The 19,899-nt window shown below is 45.0% G+C and overlaps 1 protein-coding gene across 1 annotated transcript in view; it reads right to left on the reverse strand.

The window, feature by feature from the left end:
* LOC112251551 (neurocan core protein) overlaps positions 1-19,899 on the reverse strand; it is a 196,880-nt gene that overhangs the window by 133,979 nt on the left and 43,002 nt on the right. Inside the window, exon 2 of the mRNA XM_042322067.1 lies at positions 18,844-18,923. Coding sequence (XP_042178001.1) covers positions 18,844-18,916 — 73 coding nt within the window. The 5' untranslated portion in view covers positions 18,917-18,923. The remainder of the gene's footprint in view (positions 1-18,843; positions 18,924-19,899) is intronic.

A 19,899-nucleotide genomic window follows, 5' to 3' on the forward strand; every position in this document is an offset into this window, starting at 1 on the left:
AAACCATCACCTCCCAATTGATACAAATAATCATGATATAATTCTGCTAGGTAAGCCTACTTTGCAGTTAACATGTAATTGAGAAGGTTTTGGGGGAAAGTCTTAGCATTGCTAACTAGCTACATACAAGTGATAAACAAATGCGGGCACAAAGAAGACAGACGGGCAATATTGCTGGAAATGATTTTGAAGATATTGTGTTACATTTGGCTATTTAAGCCAAAAGTGGTTAACCAAGGGTGGGATAATGACAATGTGGCTTTGATTGGATTGTATAGTCAGGAGCTTTACGTTTATGACAGCTTGCGATGGAACACGTCAAAAAAGGCATGTACATTCAGAATTGATTGGCGAGCTAAACATAGCTGGGCGCTAAGCTAGTTGTAACTTGCAATCTACACGTTGGAGACCCCTGCTCTACAGTCCCGTAGGATAGAGATATAGACTGTATCTCTATCCGTTCATACCTTTCACCTTATTATAAATGAGGTTAACATTGGAAGCTACTGGCTTTTTTTCTCTACTCCACTCCTCCTCCCTCCACTCCTCCTCCCTCCACCCCTTCACTCCTCCTCCCTCCACTCCTCCTCCCTCCACCCCTTCACTCCTCCTCCCTCCACTCCTCTTCCCTCCACCCCTTCACTCCTCCTCCCTCCACCCCTCCTCCCTCCACTCCTCCTCCCTCCACCACTTCACCTCCTCCTCCCTCCACTCCTCTTCCCTCCACCCCTTCACTCCTCCTCCCTCCACCCCTCCTCCCTCCACTCCTCCTCCCTCCACCACTCCCTCCTCCTCCCTCCACCCCTTCACTCCTCCTCCCCTCCACCCTCCACCACTCCACTCCTCCTCCCTCCACCCCTTCACTCCTCCTCCCTCCACCCCTCCACTCCTCCTCCCTCCACCCCTCCACCCCTCCACTCCTCCTCCCTCCATCCCTCCACCACTCCACTCCTCCTCCCTCCACCCCTTCACTCCTCCTCCCTCCACCCCTCCTCCCTCCACTCCTCCTCCCTCCTCACTCCACCCCTCCCTCCCTCCTCCCTCCACCCCTCCACTCCTCCTCCCTCCACCCCTCCACTCCTCCTCCCTCCACTCCTCCTCCCTCCACCCCTCCACTCCTCCACCCTCCACCACTCCACTCCTCCTCCCTCCACCCCTTCACTCCTCCTCCCTCCACTCCTCCTCCCTCCACACTCCACCCCTCCACTCCTCCTCCCTCCACCCCTCCACTCCTCCTCCCTCCACTCCTCCTCCCTCCACCCCTCCACTCCTCCTCCCTCCACCCCTCCAATCCTCCTCCCTCCATCCCTCCACTCCTCCTCCCTCCCCTGCTCCTCCTGAGACCAATCCAAGCCCAAAGTCATTAAGTTACGTGGGAGTGTGTTGAGATGTGGAGGTATGGACAACATCAGCCGCCAGTGCCTGGGAAGGCCAGCAGGGAATACGGGCACACACACACTCTCCCCCAGACTTAAAAGCCCTCCTTATTATAAAAACGTTCAATCAGCAAAACACTCACTGTGGGACCTCTCTTATAGGAGCATTAATTAATAATAGCATTGAGATCTGTCAGATAGGCTGTATCGTTTGAGTGGAACCAGGGGAGAAATGCATATACTAAAACCCTCTTATTTCTTTCTCGATTGCCCTGGCAGCAGGGGGGAAACATAGACTGCTAGTGTCACGCTGTTATGAATGAGAGACGGAAGGAAAGAAAGAGAGAGAGAACTGAAGGCAGTGGTTGATGGTAGGAAGTACGGGGAAATGAGGGTATTGATTTATTTTCATTACTATTCGTTTCCTCTACACCTGCAGCGTCGACTCGCTCCCCGTTCCTATTTCATCTGATGAGATTCATGTAAAGTGCGGCGGAGCAGGGTTGTGGCGTCGCGCCGTTGGTGGAACGTGTCTCTCCTGGCTTTTCTCCACAGTAATTAAGTAGCTGATTGGAAGAGCGATGCTTCCCGAGATCATCACAGACACGCCTTTGTGCTTTTCTCTCTCCCGGCCACTGAAGCTTTTTATTTTTGCCTCTGTTCATTCTTCTGACACAATCTATTTTTCTTCCGTTTTCCTTTTCTGAAACCTGGCTTGATGTTTTCGCTCGGCATCAGCTAGCAATTTCATTACATTCAGTCTGTGACGGCAATTCAATTTGGCCTCTGTTGCCTCATTTTCAATTCACATTGAATTATGCCCAATGCCAGATGGATAAGAGTTGTGTGCGTATGTGTGTACCCTCCCCTCGTAGGCCACCGGTTACCCTTGGCCTGGCATTCAGCCCCAACCCCTGCTTGAGAACATCTCATCTCTCATTCATTATTCATGGCACACTGAATACACATATGCTACTCATACACACGCGCAAGGTTTTGTGGGAATATATCATTTTCTGTCTGATGGTTTATTGTGTCTTTGAGCACGCCAGAGCACACAAATAGCAGACGAGACGTGTGAATAGCTGTCAGCGCTCGTTGCTACATGCTTTATATGCTTTACCCGTGGCTTCCTAAGAGGCTGACTGCCACTTGGCGAAGAGCTTAACATCAACACACAGAGGGCTCCTCTCCATCTGTCTGTGTGTGACATGCTGAACACTCCGAGACGCCCACGGTGCTGTGTTTGACTCCCTCACCTCGCTGATCTATTTGTAAAACCGTGTCGCTGGCGCTGCCTCCGACGGCATGAAAGGTGATTCGTGCTTAAAAAGGCTGTTTTCTCTCAGCACACTCAAGTGATGCTCCACCTGCCTAAAGAGCTGTGACCTGTGAGGGGAAACATGGTCGCCTCTTTTCAAAAAGGGGGAGTTTAATGGGGCTAGGGAATATCAAACCCGAGCTAGGAACAGAACTTTGTGAACTGCAGGTTTTATACTGTGCATCTTTGTGTGGCTGTGTGCTGCAGAAGGGGCTTTAAACCATATCACCTATGAGACAGATTTGATTACCGGTATGTTACGAAGTCTACGAGGTTTATAGGGAATTTCCAGAGATTTCTGTGGCACTGAAGGCAATTGATCATATCAGTAGTGTCATTCGGGGCATTCTCGGTTCCTGAGACAGAATGTTCCGGTAGGTACAGTTTCTCCGTGTGACATATGAGACCGTCCTCTGAGTACAGAATGTATTGTGTTTCAGTCTGTCAGGGAAAATGGTGGAACTTCTGAACTTTGCTCACTTGGTAGCAGCAGCCCAATTTTCTCAGAGGGGAGTAACGCAGTAAAAAGAGGTTTGGGGTTGGCACTCTGCTCAGAACATGATGGTGAGGATGGCAAAGGGAGGAAGGAAAGAAAGGAAGCGAGGAAGGAAGGAGGAAGCGAGAAGGAAGGAGGAAGCGAGAAGGAAGGAGGAAGCGAGAAGGAAGGAGGAAGCGAGAAGCGACAGTGTGATTTATTTATAGAAGGGAAATGGAGTAATGTAAATCACACATATGCATGTGCACGCACACACACTCATTTTCTCTCGAAAGTGTCTCTACTCTGGCAGCATAAGAGGCAGAGATGGGAGTATGCTGGTTCTCTCAGGCTCAATGGAGTGAGTCAGCAGGTCTGAGGAGACACACACACACTCTTCTCCTCCCTTTTCTCTACTTCCCACGGGAATGTGGTACTCATCAGTGTGTTTACTGCACACACACACACACACACACATATACACACAGTCCCCAAGGACTATCACGCTGCAATTTCTGGGCCACCTCTCCTGTAGCTGGGGAAAATGTAAAACAGCCAAATGTATGTTTAAGCTGAGAAGCACCGATAATGCTTCAACTGTATAATCATGAGGCATGGCAGTGTTTGCCAAACCCTGTTCCACTTTCCACTTGGCCAAGCAGCTGTATGGTGATCCACATTACCATTGTGTTGGCCGTGTTCCCACAGCACCCAAACAAATGTGCAGTGAATTAAGTCAAGTTGTAACCACTGTTCTCCTTCTGTCAACCTTGCTTTGTACAAATGTGTTTTTAGTTTCTCTTCCCTTTCCCAGATTGTATTTCGTTTTCTACACCGACTGCAACAATTTGTGACACTAAATCAATTGCAGATACACTTGTTAAAAATCCAAATGACTGTTTAAAGCGGAGGCCCACGATACAAAATGGCTCTATTCCCACATGGTTAAATAATGAATGTAAATGCTGTGGCCCCAATCGCAATAGATATACCAAATCTGCATTTAGATGGAAATGTTTTTACAAGCAGAACCCCATTGAGACCCTCCTTTGTTTGGAAATCCGCCTGTTTTTCATTTGACTTTTTCATCTAAATGAGGCCCAATCAAAGACTGCCTAACCTGCGAAGGAAGAGGCGAGGCAAAAGAGCACTGAGTGAAGAAAGAGCAAGAGCGAACGAGAGCCTGAGGCGGGGAGACAGGAACATGTCTCTCTTCTTGTGCTCAATCACACAACAGGACTTTCTGACCTATGTGATTGTCAACTTGGTCACATTTGTCATCTTCCTTTTTTTGAGCAGCAGGAAATTATCAACTGCAGGCAGAAAGAAGCCTTTATCTGCCTCGAGCAGAGAGAGGCTGTTAATGCGTTCTTCCACAGTTATAAGTGCACAATGGCCGACACCTCTCTTTTCTCTCCCTCTCCGCCCGGTCTTACCTGTAATGGGCTTTTCAATGATAAAGGCCCCATTGTCTTCTATTAGACCAGCCACCTGGCTCTGAGCTGATCAAGTGTGTCATTGGCATTGACTAGCGATGTGTCTGGTATTTGCGTTGTCATAAAACAAGAAACATCTTCTGTCTGAGCTCTCTCTCTCTCTCTCTCTCTTCCCCCCCCCCTCTCTCTCTATCTCTCTCTCTGTCAGGTGTCGAGATCACAGGAATGTTTTGCTCAAGAGCAGTTTGTCAGGATGAAAGCGATGCTGAAGTTATACTCGGGGTAACTGGAGGGCCAGTATGAGAGTTTGCGCTCTGGCTTGAAAGAAAGGCGGCCGATGTGTATAAAGTTGACACGGTGCTCTCACACCTTTGTACAGCACTGATGAAGGCATAAGGCCGAAACGTATGCTCTTCTTTGTTTTATCTTTAGCACCTTGCCTTGTCACCCTTTGTATTCTTTCCAGCATGGATTCAGTTAAGTATATCATCTTTGCATCTCGGCTTGGTTAGAGCGCGACTACCTTTTGAACTCTCTAATGCTGCTTACCATGAACTTTGTGTGATAGAGGCAGCCGCGAGTTCTGATTTAGAATGTGCTAACAAAACTGTTTATCTGTTCTATTAGAAGGCTGTGTCTTTTTACATATAAATGCCTGGATCTATCTACAATACATACAAGGACAAGTATTTGAACAAGAGAGTGAGGAGAGAGGCGAGCGAGAGGGAAGAGAGAGAGAGAGGAGAGATACAGAGAGAAATTAAAGAGAGTAGAGAGAGGGGGATGTTGAAGCTGTTATCTTGCAGATGCTAACTCCTCCTAAATCAGCCCTAATGATAACCATGGCAACAGAGACACCACAAGCTGAGACAGGGAGGTGGGGTTTTAGGGAAAACCACATCCTCTGTCTTTCAGTGTAGGTTGGAATTTATTGTCATGAATCTTGCCCTGGAGGCAGCTTTGCAGAGTGGTCACCAACTGGCACAGCAATGGTAAATCTAGCCCTAACCTTAACCCCCATGCTAACCCTAATGCCTAACCTTATATTTTGACTAAAAAGCTAGTTTTTAATTTTTACAGATTCTAACTTTGCAGCTGTCCCAGCTAGCGGAAATCGCTCAGTCTGCTTCCAGGGCAAGATTCATGACAATTAAGTCAACCTGCTCTTTCAATGGCCAAACACATAACCTCTCCACTTATAGTAGCTAACACAGAGCTCTGTGTACGTGTTACTGTTGTGTAGGGGTAGTCTGCTATCATGGCAGGTCTGTAAATTTGTAATCTAAATGGAATAAGGGGGAGTAGCTTTTTGACAGAAAACCACAGCTTTTCTACCCCCTCCGCTCCACTCCTTCATCCCTCCATCCCACTCCTCCGGCCTGCCATCTCTCCTGCAGTCAGAGCTGCCCGTCTGACAGTAGATTAAGCTAGTGTGTGTGTTTGTGCGTGTGTGCGTGTGTGTGTGTGTGTTTGTGTTTGTGTTTGTATGCTGTAGCAAGTGCACAGCGGGCCTCCCACAGACAGGCACCACACATGGGCTTGGAATGACATTCCCGTGCTGGGACTCTCTCGTATAAAATCATCTCTCCGGGACCCATTCCCCTTCCTCTTCTCTTCTCCCCCACTTCTAGATATGAATAATAGCCATAACCGGGGACAGGGCTCAGACGCAGGCCCCTATCCCCGGTTATGGCTATTATTCATATCTAGAAGTGGGGGAGAGGAGAAGAGGAAGGCCTGCGTCTGAGCCCTGTCCCAGCCCTGTCTCAGCCCTGTCTCAGCCCTGTCTCATCCCTGTCCCAGCCCTGTCTCAGCCCTGTCTCATCCCTGTCCCAGCCCTGTCTCATCCCTGTCCCAGCCCCATCTCAGCCCTGTCCCAGCCCTGTCTCAGCCCTGTCTCAGCCCTGTCCCAGCCCTGTCTCATCCCTGTCCCAGCCCTGTCTCATCCCTGTCCCAGCCCTGTCTCAGCCCTGTCCCAGCCCTGTCTCAGCCCTGTCTCAGCCCTGTCTCAGCCCTGTCTCATCCCTGTCCCAGCCCTGTCTCAGCCCTGTCTCATCCCTGTCCCAGCCCTGTCTCATCCCTGTCCCAGCCCCATCTCAGCCCTGTCCCAGCCCTGTCCCAGCCCTGTCTCATCCCTGTCCCAGCCCTGTCTCAGCCCTGTCCCATCCCCGTCCAAGCCCCGTCCTGTCTCATCCCTGTTCCAGCCCTGTCCCAGCTCCTGCCCTGTCCCTCCCTGTCCCATCCCACCACACGTCGGTTTAGTGCCACTCGGAGGCTGCTGGCGTGACTAATGCCCGCGCCCTGTGTGGCGTAATGATACATTTATCTGAAATGGCACAGGGCCCAGTTCCCCCCGTCCTCATCTCTGACCCGTCGAACAAACACATTCACCAGAGGAGCTGTTAATGCGAGCCACCCATCTGTGTCCACTGCTCCCCTGCCTCCCTCTGTCTCCCTTCATCACCAATTTCCATATTCACTCACCCGAAAAGGAGGAAGTTAGACAAGGGGGTGGTGCAGAAGAGGGACGTCTTTTCAAAAGACCCTCTCCACAGTAGAGGGGTAGAATGCATCTTGTTACACGACAGACATAGAGGCTCATGCATGTCAGTAAGAAATTGGGCATATGACTCAAGGGAGGTACTTTATTGTGCTTATACTATGTGTGACCGCTGGGCTTCTTGGGATACATAACATGCAGGCCATTACAACTACAATAACTGCCATTACACCCATGAACGCATGTACACACACACAAAAACACTCCATCTGCTCCAGTCACGTCTCTCGTGCTGAGGGAGTAGCTTGCTGAGTCACAGGCCTACAAGCCTTAGTGTTCCTCATGCCTCACAATGCTCTGCTGTTTATCTTGACATAAGGCAGAACAATGGCGTGCAGATGGCAGCAGACGGAGCTGGGAGACAGGCGGGTGTAGGGGGCATAGAGGGAGCACGTAGGGGCTTTGGTCTAGGCTCCCTCCTGGTAGAACCCTGGATGCAATCCTACTATGAGACCCTTCCTGACCCTGCACCCTGGATAATGCGTGTGTGTGTGTACATGTGTGTGTGCGCAGGTTTTACCATTGTCCTGGGTCTCTCGTGTGGAATCTGTGAGTGTCTGTACACGGCTACTCCAGCCCCTGCAGACCACTGCACTGGCCAGATAAGACTCTCTGAGTAGGACCGTCCAGGATCAGCTGTTGTCTGCAGGGAGAGACTACTCCCTGACAGCTCATGATCTCAGACCTACCAAAGTGTTCTCAAGGAGAATGAGAGAAACACGCACTGACGCGTAGTCAGAGGGTAAAAAAACCTTACCCAGGCACCTTTCAAACTATTGCCTGACTTTTCAGAGTGATGATGCTAGAGGACTAAATTGTCCTGACAAATGACTGCTCTTGCTGTAATGTGCAAGGACAGCTCTGACACACTGACACACAGCATAGCACTCAGGAATTTACATTACAGTCTCAGAGCAAAACGTATTATATTTTACTAAAATTAATACCACGTTACTTCAAATCAAATTTTATTGGTCACAAGCGCCGAACACAACAGGTGTTTCACCTTGAAATGCTTACTTAAGAGCACATTCCCAACAATGCAGAGTTAAAAAGTAAGACAAATATTTGCTAAATAAAAAAGGAAATAGTAACATAAGAAAAAACATAAAGAGGCTAATAACAGTTGAATTTGGAAGTTTACATACACCTTAAAACTCAGTTTAATACATTTAAACTCAGTTTTTCACAATTCCTGACATTTAATCCCAGTATAAATTCCTTGTCTTAGCTCAGTTAGGATCACCACTTTATTTTTAGAATGTGAAATGTCAGAATAATAGTAGAGAGAATGACTTAGTTCAGCTTTTATTTCTTTCATCACATTTGTATTTGGTAGCATTACCTTTAAATTGTTTAACTTGGGTCAAATGTTTCAGGTAGCCTTCCACAAGCTTCCCACAATAAGTTGGGTGAATTTTTACCCATTCCTCCTGACAGAGCTGGTGTAACCGAGTCAGGTTTGTAGGCCTCCTTGCTCGAACACGCTTTTACAGTTCTGCCCACAAATGTTCTATAGGATTGAGGTCAGGGCTTTGTGATGGCCACTCCAATACCTTGACTTTGTTGTCCTTAAGCTATTTTGCCACAACTTTGGAAGTATGCTTGGGGTCATTGTCCATTTGGAAGACCTATTTGCGACCAAGCTTTAACTTCTTGACTTATTTTTGTTTCATCAGACCAGAGGACATTTCTCCAAAAAGTACGATCTTTGTCCCCATGTGCAGTTGCAAACCGTAGTCTGGATATTTATGGCGGTTTTGGAGCAGTGGCTTCTTCCTTGTTGAGTGGCCTTTCAGTTTATGTCGATATAGGACCTGTTTTACTGTGAATATAGATACTTTTGTACCTGTTTCCTCCAGCATCTTCACAAGGTCCTTTGCTGTTGTTATGGGATTGTTTTGCGCATTTCCAACCAAGGTACATTCATCTCTAGGAGACAGAACGCATCTCCTTCCTGAGCGGTATGACGGCTGCGTAGTCCCATGGTGTTTATACTTGCCTACTATCTGACCTCCTCCCTAAAGACTGTCTCATCGTCATCGATGATCAGGCCTACCGTTGTTGTGTCATCTGCAAATGTAATGATGGTGTTGGAGTAGTGCGCGACTGAACACAGACCCCTGATATGCCCCCTTGTTGAGGGCCTGCATGGCAGATGTATTGTTGCCCACCCTCACCACCTGGGGGCGACCATCAGGAAGTCCAGGATTCAGTTGCAGAGGGAGGTGTTCAGCACCAGAGTCCTTAGCTTAGTGATGATCTTGGAGGGCACTATGGTGCTGAACGCTGAGCTGTAGTCAATGAGTGCAATAGAGATTGCGTCATCTGTGGATCTGTTGGGGCGGTATGCGAATTGGAGTGGGTCCAGGGTTTCTGGGATGATGGCGTTGATGTGAGTCATGACCAGCCTTTCAAAGCTACAAATGTGAGCGCTACGGGGCTGTAGTCATTTAGACAGGTTACCTTGGCGTTATTGGACACATGGACTATCGTGGTTTGCTTGAAACATGTAGGTATAACAGACTGGGTCAGGAAGAGGTTGAAAATGTCAGAGAAGACACTTGCCAGGTGGCCAGCATGATCTGAGTACGCCTCCTGTTTATCCATTTGTAACCTTTCTCACATCGGCTACAGAGAGCGTGATCATACAGTCATCCATAACAGCTGGTGCTGTCACACATGGTTGAGTGTTGCTAGCCTTGAAGCGAGCATAGAAGGCATTTAACTCGTCTGGTAGGCTCATGTCACATGGCAGCTCTCGGCTGGATTTCCGTTTGTAATCTGTGATAGTTAGCAAGCCCTGCCACATCAGATGAGCATCAAAGCCAGTGTAGTAGGATTCGATCTTAGTCCAGTATTGATGCTTTGCCTGTTTGATAGTTTGTCAGAGGGCGTAACTGGATTTCTTATAAGCGCCTGGATTAGTGTCCCGTTCCTTGAAAGCGGCAGCTCTAGCCTTTAGCACAGTGCAGATGTTGCCTGTAGTCCATGGCATCTGGTTGCGATATGTACAGTACCGGTCAAAAGTTTGGACACACCCACTTTTCTACGTTGTACAGTAGAATAATAGTGAAGACATCAAAACTTTGAAATAACACATATGGAATCATGTAGTAACCAAAAAAGTGTTAAACAAATCCAAATATATTTTAGATTTTAGATCCTTCAAAGTAGCCATCATTACTTTAAGACATGATGGTCAGTCAATCCAGAAAATTGCAAGAACTTTAAAAGTTTCTTCAAGTTCAGTTGCAAAAACCATCAAGAGCTATGATGAAACTGGCTCTCATGAGGACCGCCACAGGAAAAGAAGACTCAGAGTTACCTCTGCTGCAGAGGATAAGTTCATTGGAGTTAACTGCACCTCAGATTGCAGCCCAAATAAATGCTTCGTAGTGTTCAAGTAAGAGACACATCTCAACATCAACTGTTCAGAGGAGACAACGTGAATCAGGGCTTCATGGTGGAATTGCTGCAAAGAAACCACTATTAAAGGGCACCAATAAGAAGAAGAGACTTGCTTGGGCCATGAAACACCTTTGGTCTTATGAGTCCAATCTTGAGACTTTTGGTTCCAATCGCCGTGTCTTTGTGAGACGCAGAGTAGGTGAACGGATGATGCTTTGCTGGTGACACTGTCAGTGATTGATTTAGAATTCAAGGCACACTTAACCTGCATGGCTACCACAGCATTCTGCAGCGATACGACATCCCATCTGGTTTGCACTTAGTGGGACTATCATTTGTTTTTCAACAGGACAATGACCCAAAACACACCTCCAGGCTGTGTAAGGGCTATTTGACCAAGGAGAGTGATGGAGTGATGCATCAGATGACCTGTCCTCCGCAATCACCCGACCTCAACCAAATTGAGATAGTTTGGGATAAGTTGAACCTCAGAGTGAAGGAAAAGCAGCCAACAGGTGCTCAACATATGTGGGAACTCCTTCAAGACAGTTGGGAAAGCATTCCTCATGAAGCTAGTTTGGAGAATTCCTAGAATGTGAAAAGCTGTCATCATCGCAAAGGGTGGCTGCTTTGAAGGATCTAAAATGTGAAATATATTTTAATTTGTTTAACCCTTCTTTTGTTACTACATGATTCCGTATGTGTTATTTCATAGTTTTGATGCCTTCACTATTCAAATCAAATCAAAATCAAATCAAATCAAATTTTATTTGTCACATACACATGGTTAGCAGATGTTAATGCGAGTGTAGCGAAATGCTTGTGCTTCTAGTTCCGACAATGCAGTAATAACGAGCAAGTAATCTAACTAACAATTCCAAAAAAACTACTGTCATACACAGTGTAAGGGGATAAAGAATATGTACATAAGGATATATGAATGAGTGATGGTACAGAGCAGCATAGGCAAGATACAGTAGATGATATCGAGTACAGTATATACATATGAGATAAGTATGTAAACCAAGTGGCATAGTTAAAGTGGCTAGTGATACATGTATTACATAAGGATGCAGTCGATGATATAGAGTACAGTATCAACGTATGCATATGAGATGAACAATGTAGGGTAAGTAACATTATATAAGGTAGCATTGTTTAAAGTGGCTAGTGATATATTTACATCATTTCCCATCGATTCCCATGATTAAAGTGGCTGGAGTAGAGTCAGTGTCATTGACAGTGTGTTGGCAGTAGCCACTCAATGTTAGTGGTGGCTGTTTAACAGTCTGATGGCCTTGAGATAGAAGCTGTTTTTCAGTCTCTCGGTCCCAGCTTTGATGCACCTGTACTGACCTCGCCTTCTGGATGGCAGCGGGGTGAACAGGCAGTGGCTCGGGTGGTTGATGTCCTTGATGATCTTTATGGCCTTCCTGTAGCATCGGGTGGTGTAGGTGTCCTGGAGGGCAGGTAGTTTGCCCCCGGTGATGCGTTGTGCAGACCTCACTACCCTCTGGAGAGCCTTACGGTTGAGGGCGGTGCAGTTGCCATACCAGGCGGTGATACAGCCCGCCAGGATGCTCTCGATTGTGCATCTGTAGAAGTTTGTGAGTGCTTTTGGTGACAAGCCGAATTTCTTCAGCCTCCTGAGGTTGAAGAGGCGCTGCTGCGCCTTCCTCACGATGCTGTCTGTGTGAGTGGACCAATCCAGTTTGTCTGTGATGTGTATGCCGAGGAACTTAAAACTTGCTACCCTCTCCACTACTGTTCCATCGATGTGGATGGGGGTGTTCCCTCTGCTGTTTCCTGAAGTCCACAATCATCTCCTTAGTTTTGTTGACGTTGAGTGTGAGGTTATTTTCCTGACACCACACTCCGAGGGCCCTCACCTCCTCCCTGTAGGCCGTCTCGTCGTTGTTGGTAATCAAGCCTACCACTGTTGTGTCGTCCGCAAACTTGATGATTGAGTTGGAGGCGTGCATGGCCACGCAGTCGTGGGTGAACAGGGAGTACAGGAGAGGGCTCAGAACGCACCCTTGTGGGGCCCCAGTGTTGAGGATCAGCGGGGAGGAGATGTTGTTGCCTACCCTCACCACCTGGGGGCGGCCCGTCAGGAAGTCCAGTACCCAGTTGCACAGGGCGGGGTCGAGACCCAGGGTCTCAAGCTTGATGACGAGCTTGGAGGGTACTATGGTGTTGAATGCCGAGCTGTAGTCGATGAACAGCATTCTCACATAGGTATTCCTCTTGTCCAGATGGGTTAGGGCAGTGTGCAGTGTGGTTGAGATTGCATCGTCTGTGGACCTATTTGGGCGGTAAGCAAATTGGAGTGGGTCAAGGGTGTCAGGTAGGGTGGAGGTGATATGGTCCTTGACTAGTCTCTCAAAGCACTTCATGATGACGGATGTGAGTGCTACGGGGCGGTAGTCGGTAATTCTGGGACTGGGACTGTACGTACGGTCACTGTGGGTACGACATCGTCAATGCACTTATTAATGAAGCAGGTGACTGATGTGGTAAAGTCCTCAATGCCATTCCAGTCTGTTCCAGCAAAACAGTCCTGTAGTTTGGCATCCGCTTCATTGGACCACTTCTGTACTGTGCGCATCACTGGTACTTCTTGTTCAACTTTTTGCTTGTAAGCAGAAATACGGAGGACAGAGTTATGTTCAGATTTGCCAAATGGAGGGTGAGGGAGAGAGGTTACGTTACATTAGGCTACCACTGTAATAGAGGTTGTGTAATAAAATACGCACGGTATGGTGTCCTCTGTCTTGATCGCATTTGACCGGTTTAGTATGATATATTACGTTTGTCTGCTTTAGTAAGATATGCTACGTTCGACTGCTTTAGGATGATATCCTACGTTAGGTTAGGGGTTAAGGTTAGGGTTAAGGTTAGGGTTAAGATTTGTGTTAAGGTTAGGTTTAGGAGTAAGGTTCAGGTTAGAGTTAGGGTTAAGGGAAGGGTTAGCAAACATGCTAAGTAGCTAAAAAAGTAGTAAGTAGTTAGCTAGAATTCTAAAGTTGTCAGTGAGGAGCTTTGAACACACAACCGCTGTGCTGCTAGGTGTTCACGTTATAAGCCCTACCAACCACCCTGCTTTCATTGTTGCCTGAAGTAAACTAGTATCCAAACACATTTGAGTGTCCCTGATTTAGTAAAATATTATGTTTTAAAATATTAAAATGAAAACGTCCTGCACCAAACTTTATATTGTATTTCCAGGCACTAGCATTTCTCCCCATCCTAAAATCAGTTTAGACATTATTATTTTGCCCCCTGCCTAAGTATATAGAGAAATATGGTGTCTCCTATTGCCCTGGAAGAGGTGTTCACTAGTGTATCCCTTAAACAATGTAAACTATGCTTTGGTGCTATTATTGCGCACACAATTTCTATTTGGCACAAAATTGTAAAACAATGTAACTGGGAATCAAAATGGTCCATGCTCCAATATTTCACAATAATTGCTTGCGATCTGGAGTGTGGCCTTTTGCTTCCCCCCTATGGGCCAGATGTGGAATCTGTACCCTTACAGATATCACGGACATAATGGTTTGAGAACATTCCAAGATTTGAAAGATAGAAACACATTATCAGGCATCTCCTTTCTTCTATATTTACAATATAAGTCCGCTTTGCTGGCCTATGGAGTCCCTTGGGAAACCCAACTACCAAACCATTCAATGAATAAATAAATGATCTAAGTTCCCGAAAGGACTGATCTCTATAATATATAAACAACTTTTGGAAAGCTTATATTCTGAGCTAGCCATTAAAACAGTTTGGCCCACAGATCTAATTGCAACTGAACAACCCTTTAACTGGAACTGAACATGGAAAAATATTACCTTGGCATTCCGTAATCCCAACCATCAATTTATACATTTTAAGTGTGTTCACAGACTGTATTTAACACCAAGGAGACTTTTTTCCGATGAAATTGGACCCAACTCTTAACTGTTCTCTTTGTCCCCTAAGGTTTCCCAGCCAAAACATTTTGGAACAGTTTTGTGAATATAGGACAACATTTGGTGAAGTTTTTGTTAGTTTTGGTTTTCGGCAAAGGTTTTTTTGGTTGTTCGTGCACACTGCATTTTTTCTCGAAGTAAGCTGAAGTCAGTAGCTGAAGTCTTACAACCCTACATCAGTGATTTGGCTCCCGAGTGGTGCAGCGGTCTAAGACACTGCATTTCAGTACAAAAGGTGTCACTACAGTCCCTAGTTCAAATCCAGGCTGTGTCACATCTGACTGTGATGGGGAGTCCTATAGGGTGGAGCACAATTGCCCCAGTGTCGTCCTTGTTTGGCTGGGGTAGGCTGTCATTGTAAATAAGAATTTGTTCTTAACTGACTTGCTTAGTTAAAGAAAATTGTTACAGAGCTCTGTGTAGGATGGGGTGAAATGCTAGTGTCTGGAAATACAAATTAAAGTTTGGTATGGATAGTATTATATTTTAATATCTTAAAACATACAATATTTTACTAAATCTGGGACTCTCACATTAGTATGATATGTTACAGTAGGGACTCTTCAATGACTACTTTCGTTTCAAAGTAGATTTGTTTAAGACTATCAAGAATGACTCTGTGTGACCCTGATTTAGCCCACTGCAGAAAAATATGAAATGCTTCTGGGGAAAGGTTACAAAATTAATTTAGAATTTATATATTGAATGATTTCCATCTATTATGTTACATAATGAATATCTCAATCAATCAGAGATGATTATTCCTGGCAGGCAGAACCGCCGCACTCTTTCCCATTTAACCAGGGGATACAGTTACTGTTAGAAGTTATACCATCAGAATTATCAACAGTGAGAACGAATGGTGCTAACCAAGGAACAATTGAGGCCTGGACAAATATACCTGACTCTGTAAAGAACAATTTCAGATAACGCCCCACACATACAAACCAATTATACACAGTGGTGTAGTGGAGGATATACGCTGTATACCCACTTATTTCTCAGTGGGAATTGTCTATACTCACTTCTTAATAACCACTGATAGATACAGTGCATTCTGAAAGTATTCAGACAACTTGACATTTTCCACATTTTGATACGTTACAGTCTTATTCTGAAATGGATGAAATTGTTCCCCCCCCCTCCTCATCAATCTAAGCACAATAACCCACAATGACAAAGAAAAAAAAAAAAAAAAATTCTGTGAATTTATAAAAACTTAAACCGGAAATATCACATTTACATAAGTATTCAGACCCTTTACTTAGCACTTTGTTTAATCACCTTTGGCAGTGATTACAGCTTTGAATCTTCTTGGGTATGACGCTACAAGCTTGGCACACATGTATTTAGCGAGTTTCTCTGTCAGATTGGATGGTGAGTGTTGCTGCACAGCTATTTTCAGGTCTTTCCAGAGATGTTAGATCGGGATCAAGTCCGGGCCAAAGAGTTCAATCTTGGTTTCATCAGACCAGAGAATCTTCTTTCTCATGGTCTTGAAGCAAGTGCTGCAGAGATGGTTGTCCTTCTGGAAGGTTCTCCCATTTCCGTAGAGGAACTCTGGAGCTCTGTCAGAGTGATCACCGTGTTCTTGGTCACCTCCCTGACCAAGGCCCCGATTGCTCAGTTTGGCCGGGTGGCCAGCTCTAGGAAGAGTCTTGGTGGTTCCAATGTTTTGGTACCTTTCCCCAGATTTGTGCCTCGACACAATCCTGTCTCGGAGCTTTACGGACAATTCCTTAGACCTCATGGCTTGGTTTTTTTCTCTGACATGCACTGTCATCTGTGGGACCTTATATAGAAAGGTGTGTGCCTTTCCAAATCATGTCCAATCAATTGAATTTACCACAGGTGGACTCCAATCAGGTTGAAGAAACATCTCAAGGATGATCAATCGTATTGTGTTCCTGTTTCATCTGGAGAAGAAGATGTATGTTTTTCCTTGGGAGATTTTCATTGATTATGTTGGAGTGTTTGTGTTGACCAAATGCCCTCAATAGAGAACTGTGTTCAATCAAGAAAACCTACTCCTGACACGTTTATTCCACCTTCCCGCTTTAGAGTGACGCCCAATTACTTGGTCTGCTCACATTACGTAAATAAGGTATTTCTGTTTTTTGTTTTTAATACATTTGCAAACATTTAAAAAAAACTGTTTTCACTTTGTATTGTGTGTAGATTGATGATTGATGATAGATTGATGCTAAAAATAATTTTTTACATTTTATAATAGGGCTCTAATGTAACAAAATGTGGAAAAAGCCAAGGGGTCTGAATACTTTCCGGAGGCACTTGAACAAATCAAAATATATTTTTTAAACACTTTTGCTGCTGCTCCAGTTTCAACTGTTCTGCTTGCGGCTATGGAACCCTGACCTGTTCACTGTGATTACTATTATTTGACCATGCTGGTCATTTATGAACATTTGAACATCTTGGCCATGTTCTGTTATAATCTCCACCCGGCACAGCCAGAGGAGGACTGGCCACCCCTCATAGCCTGGTTCCTCTCTAGGTTTTTTCCTAGGTTTTGGCCTTTCTAGGGAGTTTTTCCTAGCCACCGTGCGTCTACACCTGCATTGCTTGATGTTTGGGGGTTTAGGCTGGGTTTCTATACAGCACTTTGATATATCAGCTGATGTAAGAAGGGCTATATAAATACATTTGATTTGATGTTTTGGTTACTACATGATTCCATATGTGTTTTTTCATAGTTCTGATGTCTTCACTATTATTCTACAATGTAGAAAATAGTAAATATAAAGAAAAACCCATGAGTGAGTAGGTGTGTCCAAACTTTTGTCTGGTACTATATATATAATACGCTTTGCTCTGAGACCAGGCTGGGATTCACTGAGGCAAATCATAGGTCAGGATACATTCGATATCTGCCTATGACATACTATAGGGCTCATTGTACAGTATGTGGATACAATATTGAGACACAGGACTGTGTCTATATATTCAGTTTCTCACCAGAGGTATATTCACTAACCAAATGGAAGCAGATGGCCATAATAGGGAGGGACCAATCTGAACTTGTTCAATAAGAGACGCTCATTTTCGTTGCCAAGAAACATTTTCTGTTGCAAACCATTTTGCTACGGTGTGCACTAATGAATACACACAGATTTTTGAGCGGTATTAGCATGGTATTAAGTTGTCAAAATGCAGCTGAGTTTGTTGTTTTAAGCATCAAAGTGGATATGAACAAGTCACATGAATATTTAACAAGTGATGCAGCAAAAAAACCTCTAAATATAAAGCTTAGCATGGGAGATTAGCAAATTTTCCTGTTTTTCCAGAGACTGTGACTCAAGAGCTAAGTACTGCAGGATAAATGGAGCTGGGAGATTTGTTGTCTTCCCTGCCCTAAATGCCTCATCATTTGCCTCTACTAAAAGTCCAGCTCCAGTATTTATAGTGAGATAAAATGAATGGAATCAATCCCCTCGTCCCTAAGCTGTGAGGACCTGCCAACAGTCCCAGCCCTATAGGGATGACGGAAGTGTGTGTGTGTGTGTGTGTGTGTGTGTGTGTGTGCCTAAGCCATCCTCCATAAACTGCAACCCTCCAAAGGGTAGTGCTACCAAGAACCGTTTTAATCAGATGAACCTTTAACATCTTAAGAACTGTTTTTGCAAGAAATGGTTCTTTTGTGATTCTTTGGAAGGCAAAACTGATTATTTGGAAGGCAAGAAGGGTTCTACATAGAGCCATATATAATATTTCCCAGCATGCTCTATTGCAGGGAGATTTTCAGAATTGTTTGTTTCACTGTAATATCTGTTTTTGCATGTAATTGATGGGTTGATGCATTTAATGCGACACAAAGATAAATAACATACCGTTTTCTAAACTAATCCAATCTGTTAGTAATTGGATTTATTTCACCCGTTTGAGGTAGTCTCAGTATTCAATCTTCCCTACCCTGGCAGTCATTCTGAATGCAGGTTACGGGTGATTAACAAATGCACTTGTTGGATATCCTAAGTCTGGTTGGATTCCAATAGAAATTCCAATCAATTTGATTTGACATCACTTTGCAAGCCAGCATAATTCGACTTGCAGGCCTGAAGTGGCCTGTTAACCAAGGGATTCTCAGTAGAACTTTTTATAGAGTGTTCTAGGTAGAACCATATACAAAGGGTTCTTTAAAGAACCCTACATAGAGAGTTCTAAAAAAAACAATTTCTCTATAAACTGCAAAGGGTTCTGCCCAGCCCTTAAAAGGGTTCCCCTATTGGGACAAACCGAAGAAACCGAAGAACCCTGTATGGTTCTACTTACCATAGCCCAGAGAGAGCAGGAGGGCCGTCAGCAGAGCCTGCAGTCCACAGACAGGGACCACCGCACCCAGCATCCTGGACCTGAGAGAGAGAGAGAGATCTTTCGAATTATAATCACTCAAGTTGCCGATATGTTTGCATGTACACTCTCTTTCTCCTTCCCTTAGCATTCCAGCTAGAGTGGAGACAGGAGGAGACAGCTGAGAGGTGGACAGGAGGCATAGCCATTAGAATCCCATCACCAACAGGCCCTCCCAGTGACAAATCAGACAGGAGTGATTTCTGTGGTTTGAAATCACCTCCTGGCCCTACATCAGGGGAGGGCACTGACAATGTAGCCAACTTTACATTCTCCCTACAATCAAAGACTGATTTCTGCCTAGAACAGCCCAGTCAGTAGGTCTACAATACAGTCTGATTAACAATCAGGTGGATAATATATTTGTATCGAAGAATGTGTTATTATTTGGCAACCCATCAGCTTACTCTGATTCCTATACCTAAATAAAGTATGTTTTCACTCTTCTACATCAAAACAGCTGAGCAACACAACACAACAAGCAAATACAACATGATTGAAGCCTATGTTCCCATGGCAATTGTTACACATGGCATATTTGACTTTTTCACTAAGCACACACAACATCAAAGATGCAGGAATTCTTGGATCTAGTGAGGGTGGAGGCATCTGGTATGTGAGAGAGAGCCTAGTGTTTATATTCGTTTATTGGAAAATGCAGCTTTTCTGTGTCACTGGGAAGGTGAAAAACAGCCTCACGGGTTGACACCTTACATTTGGAAATATAATGCTACAGAACGTGTCATCCTTGCCACGTTAGATTGCTTATTTTCTTTCAATAATTGTTTTTCTTTCACTCATTTTTCAATAAGAATTACAAACAAATGTGTGTCCAGATTTCTCTATTGAAGCTTATGTCAAATGTAAGTGATTTGCTTATTTTTTTTAAATGTATAAAAGTACAGACTCAAAGCTTCAAAATGGTATGTTGTAGTTGGAGGAAACCTAGGAACGTTAGGCTGGGAAAGTTGAAAAACT

The sequence above is a fragment of the Oncorhynchus tshawytscha genome, linkage group LG05, assembly GCF_018296145.1.
Source record: "Oncorhynchus tshawytscha isolate Ot180627B linkage group LG05, Otsh_v2.0, whole genome shotgun sequence".
NCBI lineage: Eukaryota > Metazoa > Chordata > Actinopteri > Salmoniformes > Salmonidae > Oncorhynchus > Oncorhynchus tshawytscha.